The sequence below is a fragment of the Pygoscelis adeliae genome, unplaced genomic scaffold, assembly GCF_000699105.1.
Source record: "Pygoscelis adeliae isolate BGI_AS28 unplaced genomic scaffold, ASM69910v1 Scaffold222, whole genome shotgun sequence".
Classification (NCBI taxonomy): Eukaryota; Metazoa; Chordata; class Aves; order Sphenisciformes; family Spheniscidae; genus Pygoscelis; species Pygoscelis adeliae.
The window spans coordinates 930578-939084 of NW_008824309.1; the positions used below are offsets into that span (position 1 = coordinate 930578).

An 8507-nucleotide genomic window follows, 5' to 3' on the forward strand; every position below is an offset into this window, starting at 1 on the left:
AAGCCCCCGTGAGTGGTAGGGAAGCTGTAGCGCGTGATCCCACCATCCCCATACTATCTTCTGAAGCAAAACCTGGAAGTGACCTGTTTTCCTGAAATGTTGAGCATCTGCAACACCTGCTGAATCTTTGAGCCACTGCCACTTCTTTGCCTCTGAGCAAATGTGAGCCCAGAGGTTGCAAATGTCCCTTCCTGCAGTACCAAACTCCAGAGTAAGAGCTTCCCAAAATGCCTTATCTGTGTCAGTACTGTGACAGAGTATAAAAACAAGGACCCTTAAAGTAGCCGGGGCAGTTGGGATTTAGATATTTGTATTTTGAAAATGGCCTCCACAGGTCTCAGCTTCATATGAGTAGCTGGTGGGAGGAATTGCCGTTGGAAACTGGCTCATGAGCAATTGAATGCGGCTGAGAGGGTTGGTCATGAGAGTGCTCAGAGCCTATAGGAACATAAAAATGATGGGTAAGCATGAATTTATGAGCTATAAAAACTCCTGAGACTTCACCTTTTGTCCAAAAAAGGTCAAGATCATGTCTGTCAACAAGTGGTGGATGTTGTGGCAGCAAAACTGATGTCAAGAGTTAAATTCTTATCACAGAGATTGTAAATTAATCGCCTGTTTGGATCATCACCGAGGGTATCAGACCCTCAGACAGGCATTGTAATTATAAGATAATTGGCAAAGAAAAACTAAAAATCTAAAAAAGCTGTTTCAAAGTAGAAAACCAGAAAATGGAGTATCTATTTAGCAAACCAGAGACTTCTAAGAAACCTCTTGAAGAAACTGCTTAGGCTGATCCAGGGCAGTGGATATTTGGCCGTAAGAAAGCAAGCTTCATTTCAGATAGCCCTGTGAAATACCGGAGTGGAAATACGTCCGGAGGGTTTGGGTCTGAAGTGGGGTTGTTTCTTGTTCGTCTCTTGTAATGCCCAGCAGGGTCAGTGGGAAAATTGTTATTGACAAGAGGAGTTTGGGTCAAGCCACAGATGCCTGTTATTAAGCCTGTTAGGATGAAAATGTTTGTATGTTGGGCTTCTCCGTGATTACTGACTCTTTTTCAACCAATTCCCCAAATATATTTTGGCTTTTTGAACTGAAATGGGTTTGCGGGCACCGGTTCCTGGCTTGTTTGGTTTGGCAGTGGTGAAGTTGCTTGTGCAGGATATACCTTGCAGTTTCTTCATAGTTTGCCTACAATTTGCACTGTTCTGTGAGAGGATGCTATTTGGTTTAATACTGAATTCCCTTTTATCGCCTAGAGAGGAGTCTGCGGTTGTGAGCGAGGATATACAGAAATAATGAGATCAAATGGTTTCCTGGATTACTGCATGAAGGTACCAGGTTTAGAAGATAAGAAAGCTGATGTTAAGACCATTGCTGGAAAAAATAAACCTGTCAACTCAAAAATGCATGACATTTTCAAAGGATGGTCTATTCAACCTTTTAATCCAGGTGAAAAACTTAAATATGAATGGAATAAATTGTCTTTACAATGTTTCTGTAGAAGAAAGGCACAAGTTTTGTAGATCATAACATCAGAAATTGTGTCTGGGAGCTGCAGAGCAGCCTCCCAATTTCTAACTCGCGTGCCATCTTTCATTCCTTTGTGCCTATACAGAGTAATCGCAATCTTTTATGTTGAGAGATAGCAAAGACAGAATGAAGCAATAACACTTTGCAAAAGTATACTCATATGTGATTTGGGGGGATGCTTACAACTATTATCTGATGATGTTTCCAGAAGTAATATGTTTGGACCAGGAAAGATATTGATCACTAGCGCTTCAGAAGATTCGGAGCAGAAAGTACTGAAGATTTCATTAAAGAAAACATTCGTTGTTTCTTGCCATATTTCAAAAGTATATGAAAAAAACAGGGTAGAAAGTGTAGAGTTTACAGTTTTAGGTGTTGAAGTTAAGACATTAAAAAACGCCCCACAAAAAGCAGGCAAGCTGCTGTGCCCAAGCAGTGCATCCCAGGCAGGATCTTTAACTTCCAGACCATAAAATGCTTCCCGCTTGGAAGCGCGTACTGGATGTGCCCAGACTGGTCCACAGGACTGGTGCTGTAGCTCTAGCAGCCGACTACGATTTTGGCTGTTATTTTGCAAGATTAATTTGTTCAAAATCAATTTCTAAAATGCAAATAGGAGTTTAAAATGGCAGACAAAGGTGTCATTAGTTCTCCCCGTACTCTAAAATACTGGCAGTGCAGTCTTCCCCCTCCTCTGTTACCTGACGTTGCATTTGTTCCCTATTAGTCTGTAACGAACACGAGACTTTAGAAAACATGTAAGAAAAGGTTCTGTTACGGGATTCAGGGAGCCATAATTCTGTCTGATATATATGATCACACTTTGAATGTTACATTTACATATTTGATTTGCATACAGTAGTTAACCTTTGCGTTGACAGTCTCCGAGCTCATAGAGCTCAGTCCAAAGCCTTTTGAAGTTGGCTGGTTTTCAATCAAACCCATCATCCGGAAGCCCACGCAGTTCACCGGCAGTTTGAGTCACAGGTTTGGGGTTAATTGCCTTTTTGTCAGCAACCGTGACCCTCTGTAGGCTGTCTTACTTGGGTGTCATCTCTTCAGCTGGTACCTTTATGGGGTTAGAAAAAGGGAGAGAGGTGTAGGTGGATGCTGCAATCCTCTCTTTTTAAATCAGCGTTCAAGGCTGCAGCCCTGAAAGCTTCTGGTGAGCTTGTCCTCAGTGCAGCATCTGTGAGCCAGTTCTCCCCCAGGGACTACAAGACAGAAATAGGGACTAAGGAGCTTTTACAGAACATGGTGTTATTTAATTTTAGGGCAGAAATGTTATAGAAACAATATATGGGAAAGGAATAAACGTGCTCCATGCGTGCTAAGTGTATCACCAACCCTATGGCATCCTGCAGGTAACTTCAGTCTGTACGTGCCCTTCAGACCCCAGCTCAAGGCTGGTGTTCTTCAAATCACTCCCCTTTGTCTAACTTCTTGACAAAATATGCAATTACTCCCCTTAAACAGGCTCTCAGGCTTACTAGTCTGGGGGTTTGCAATAATTACTGCTAGCTAAGCCAGGATACTGCTGTTGCCTACCAGTTACGCTCTTGATAGCAGGTCTATGGTGAATGCTCCCTGTATGGATGGCATTTACCGCCCTTCTGTACCGTAGTCCTTGACATTTGTGTATGTCTAAGGACTTATATCTGTCAGTAAAAGTATACGTGCCTTTCTCCAGTTAATTTGTGATTTCCCTTCCCGTTTACAGTTTGGAACACAAATTTTATTATGATTTAATGAGGCTGATGTTTTTGTTCTTTTAAATGCTCTGCAGGAGTGCACAGAACTGATTTTGAATCAGGCTGTGTTTTTCCTTTCTTTACCACACTCTGGGAGGCCAGAGTTCAGGTACAGAAACTTTTTTCAAGTTGAGAGGCAATTTAAATAGCATTGTTTAAATTGTAGGATGAGATGGTCCAATGCCTTTATGTTGGGGATGGAGAGCATAGCTGCCTTCATAGCAGACATGGTAGGATGCCTTTTTGTGGCTGTGACAGGCCCTTTGCAGGACTGCTAAATGTTTCTTGGCCATCTCCAGTTGAGAGGGTGACAAATTTCATACCCAGGGTTCAGCAAAAAAACCCAGACCTGACGAACGGAGCTCTTCTCACATGGGAGATACACTATGAGTGTTTCAAGGAGAAGAGAAAATCTGTGAGAGGTACTCAGCCTTTCCACAAAGCCTGGAAGAAAAAAGAGAAAGAATGGGGATCTGATTAAATATGTTTCCCTTTGAAAAAATTCATCATTCAAACATAAAATGTAAAACAGGCTCGGCGATTGTCCCGTGAAGTAACTCCCCGCTCGCATGACTGAGTTTGAAATGGCCTCTGTCAAACCATGTCTGTGGGCACGGCGCAGGTTCGTATGCCTGCCTCCCGTATGTATTAACAGCTCTGTTGATGTGAATCACTGCCGCATGGAAAAAATACCATCGCTTCTCCCCGCAAGGAAAGCTGTACAGCCAGAACGGAGCAAGAAACGGAGATATTGATCTTTTAAAAATTATTATTATTAATGCAAAGCTTGTAATTAAGGACCTGTCCCAATAACGTGTTTTGAGACTTTCTATCAGAAGGAAATGTTTCAACACACTCAAGCTCACACGTGCGTGGAGGGGTTCCTGCAAGGGTCGCAGAGTGGGTCCCCTGTTGTTGCAACCCAAACAGTCCTATCAAGAGCCTTACCTTGCCTTAAAGCCAGTAATGTCTCCTGCTCCTGTGGCCCAACTAGAAAGCTCTTGCACAACCTTATCCCCTTTACTATTACAAAGCGTATTCTTGTTTTTATTCTAAGCCGAATTTGTTCCCCTTTGTTGCCCAAGCAAATTTCAGCTCTAAGTAGCTTGTTTGCTTGTGCTCACTGGTGTTTACCCCAGTTAACCCCCGAGTATTTGCGGAGAACAATCCCATCCCTTCTCAGTCCCCTTTTCTTTAGGCTAAACATATCAGGTGTTACCTGCGTTTCTGTCTGGGTCAGCTCAACATTGAACTGCCTTTGCCGGAGCAGCCGCTGGGGCTCCTGAGTGAATGTTCTGCAATTATCTCGTGCCCCTGCTCCTTTCCACGGGCAGGAGCCTGGCCGGGTTGTATTTCTTGTGCTGCACCGTAAGCCCGGGCTGCCCGTAATGAACTGCGGGAGCTCAGCCAGAGGGGAGGTTGTGGAATAATGCTGCTTTGGAAAACCGAGACGAAGGGTTCATTTTCCGTTTTCATTGAGGAAAATCTTCGCTCCTTACCAAAGTTAAGATTTGGTCTTTAAAACGATTGATTTTTACAGGAATCTTTTTTTTCTATCAAAAATATGGGGGTTATGGATCATTCCCAGCCAGGCCTTGCTGTGTTTCCCATCAATGATGCTACTAATTTTGCTTGTGTGCTTTCTCTTTACTTAATCTCTTAAGGATTTGTGTATTTTAGAATAAAGTTTTTTATTCTCCCCCTGTCCTTCTTCCTCATCTTCCAACAGATGGTAAACTGAAGATGTGGGTATACGGAGTGTCAGCTGGTGGGTTCCTCATCATAGTTTTCCTGATTTTTACATCCTACCTGATGTGGTGAGTATGGCATGTCCTTAAATAAAAGCTAGGTTGCTTTTATTTAAACAATCCAAAATATATCACAACGCTCTGTGTTGCAGAGATTTAATCCTCAAGGCTTTAGGAAAGGATGGAGCTTGGATTACTTAACTGCCTTCATTTGGCCCCTACCTCAGAGTAATTTAAAACTCTCCAAATTATAAATGCTATCCGATGTAATCATGAAGAAGTGTGGTGGCCGTGCAGGGAAGGAATTATTTTTGGTTATCAATAGGCCCTTATATTTATTCAGACTTCTGCTGGGATTAGAAAGGGCTTTTTATTGTATTCTTTAAAAAAAGATAAAAGTACAACTGAAAAAAAGGCAAGGAGGCTGATTGGATCGAGGAGCTGGCTTCCGCTCAAGGACGGACTAAATAGAATAGGGGCATTCAGCTGGAAAATTATGTTTGACGTGGGAATACAATAGAGATCTATGAAATCATGAATGGAGTAGAAAAGGGCGCTAGGGAATTTTTATTTCCCACAATATAAGAAGTAGGAGGCATCTGATGAAATGATCATTTAAAATAAACAAAAGATTTTATTTTTCACACAGTGCATTATTACCTTGTGAGCTTACTGCTGCTGGGGACTGTGCATGCCAGGAAGATAAATGGATTCAAAGATGGCATAACAGTTCACAGGAGATTGGGTCTCTTGGTGTTAATTGTGGGTTTCTGGATGTACGCTCCGGCTCAGGAAATCCCTAAATAGGTTTTTGCAGTGAATACATTAGGTGGAAACATGTCCTATGTCTAAAGCTGCTGTTGCCAGCCACTGTTAGAGAGAGGGTACCGGGTGTACCGAAGCCCCGGTCAACACCAGTGCGTCACTGGTGGTGGGCTTTACGGGTGGGGGAGATGTCTGCCCTCCTCCAAAGCAGCCGTCGCCCCGGGCAGGGGTGGTAGGGCTGGCTTGACAGAGCTAGTGTTGCGCTCTCTGGTTTGAACATGTGGCAAGGCGCTGCCATTGATGCGTCTTGGAGGATACGAAGGGAGCAGTGGCCAGCGTCCGTGTGTCCTGCAACACCCACAGCTGTCCCTGAGGACCATGGAGCTGGCCTGGGCTTTACGAACATGAATGGTGCAAGCTGCCCCAACCCCTGTCAGATCGGGGCAGGCAACCGGGGAGTCACAACCGTGGCCTGACAGCACCATTGCCCTCTTTCATCCAAAATCAGTTTATTCTCTCTCACTCTCTTAGTCTTTCTCTCAGTCTCTCTCTTCAGTTAAAAGCTTAAATAACAGTGTTTGGATGCTGCTTAGGAGTTGCAGCTTCCTTATGTTCCAAGCCATGTAGCTACCATTTCTCTGTGGCTTCCCAGTGGAGCATACAGAGGATTTTTTAAATAACATCGCTTAGTTCTCTGTCACTCGAAGGCTGGTGAGGAAGTGTATTTCTCAATAATAATTACTGTTGCTTCAATACCGTGCCAAAGGAAAAATGAGAATATCCCACTCCTAGACAGTTCATGTTTCAATTTTTCTGTGAGGTGTTCCTTGTTTTGTCAGCTGTGAGAAGGCAGGGGAGACGAATATGCTTCATGTCCTCTTCAGATGAAGAACAGAGTTGGCTGCCCGTTTTCGGCAGGCTGTGTGTCCGTACCACACACGTAATAGCACACAAGCAGGTCCATGTGGTTTTTCTTGGAAGCAGTCACTGGACTGCAGTGTCACCTCATTGCAAAATGAAATAGCCGGTGTGGGAAGTTGATTTTTTTTTTCCAAGTTTGTTTTTTTATGACGTTTCTGAGCTTATTACAGTGTATAATTTTGTCTCCTGAAATATTTTTCTTGCAGCAAAAAAACAAAGCAGCATCAAAGCACTCCTCCGCAGCAGAAGCCTCTAACCTTAGCCTATGACGGAGACATCGATATGTAACGTAAAAAAGAAACCCAAATGTAGACATCGACTGCCTTAACTGCTTTCTTTTTTGGAACTCTCCGACTTCTCAGTTTTTTGAGGAATGTCCTGATGTGTAATATACTGGGCAGAACAGAATATTGCAAGCTTAAAATTTTGCCGCCTCTTTATTAAAAAAAATTGAGTCAAAGACTTGGATCTTGTGAAACTTTTCTGAAGAGACCAGAAAATACATCTCTTCCTGTTGAGCAATGGGAATGAAAAAAAAATAAGAGAATCTACAGACATCAAAAGGAATTAGTAAAAAAAAAAAGGCATGACAATCCTGAGGAAAATGTGACATTTACTGTAAATGACAAGTTTGACAAAGCATCATTATGCACTATATTAGTGCAGGGTTCTTTATTCTTCACATATTTCAACAATGAGTTTTCTAGTGTTTACATTTCGTTCAAAGACTTTAAAACCGGATCATGTATTCTGAGAAACGCAAGGAAGAATGAGTTGAAGTGTCTGAAATTACCAGGTTTTTTAAAGCTTCTTCCTTCTTATCCTGTTTTCTAGTCTGGAATATGATTTTGCTTCATTTCCACCTACAGGACAGAATAAGGATTGTTATGAAAAAGCATAGGTGGTTTCTTAATCAAGAATATTTTTTAAAGAGTTGAGTAGATAGGCGTTTTGATGAATGGCTAGAGGATTTGATTGTTTAAAAAGTATTTTAAATTAAATTAAACCATGTAGATACGTTATGGCCAGTTTAAATTGTTATTCGGTTTAATTAATACAAACTCTGCTTTTGTATTTAAATTTTCTTATCTGAAATATTTATAAATTCTTTTTTTGAATTTAATTACCTGACCTCATTTAATATACATCAAACACAAATGCAGTTTGTAGAAGGTCTTGCTTTTTTAAATGTTTCGAAACCACTGAGAAGTTACATGTCGTAAACATCTGGGAACATTTGAAGAGGGTAAGTGTTTATAATAGTGTGTGTCACAAGTAAGAAAGTGCCATCTTGTGGTATTGACTTGTAATTATAAGCAAATAAAATGCTAAAGAGAGCGAGAAAATTGCTTCTGGTATGTTGAATTAAATGTGTGTAAACAACATTTGTTATTAGTCTTACTGTGTCTGAGATTGGACTCGCATTTCAAACAATTCTGGCATATTTTGTGCTGTAGTGATTAGTGAAGGAAATATTGTAGACAAGTACAAGTTGAGAGAATAATTGCAGATCTGGAGAATGCTTGGTCTTATTTTTAGCTCAGTGCTGCTGCTTATTCCAATAATTAGAAAGAAGAGGAAAAAAGAATTGTTACCAGCCTGGCACCTATGTGGTCCTTCTCAATCCGCAGTTACTTCAGAGCGGATCATCACAAGAGGAGGGTATGACTAGGGCAGAAGGCAATGCTCGTCTTGTTATGTTGCTGTTCACGGCTTTGTAAAGTGATTTGGATATTACGGTTTCGTTGAAAAAATGATGGTAGTGTAGCTAGGTTTCCTTCCCCAGGTC

At 41.7% G+C, this 8507-nt stretch overlaps 1 protein-coding gene across 1 annotated transcript in view; it reads left to right on the top strand.

The window, feature by feature from the left end:
- THSD7B (thrombospondin, type I, domain containing 7B) overlaps positions 1-7577 on the top strand; it is a 282324-nt gene extending 274747 nt beyond the window's left edge. The window contains exons 25-27 of the mRNA XM_009318936.1: positions 1260-1452; positions 5014-5101; positions 6925-7577. Of these exons, the coding sequence (XP_009317211.1) occupies positions 1260-1452; positions 5014-5101; positions 6925-7006 (363 nt within the window). The 3' untranslated portion in view covers positions 7007-7577. The remainder of the gene's footprint in view (positions 1-1259; positions 1453-5013; positions 5102-6924) is intronic.
- Positions 7578-8507: the final 930 nt, after the last annotated feature.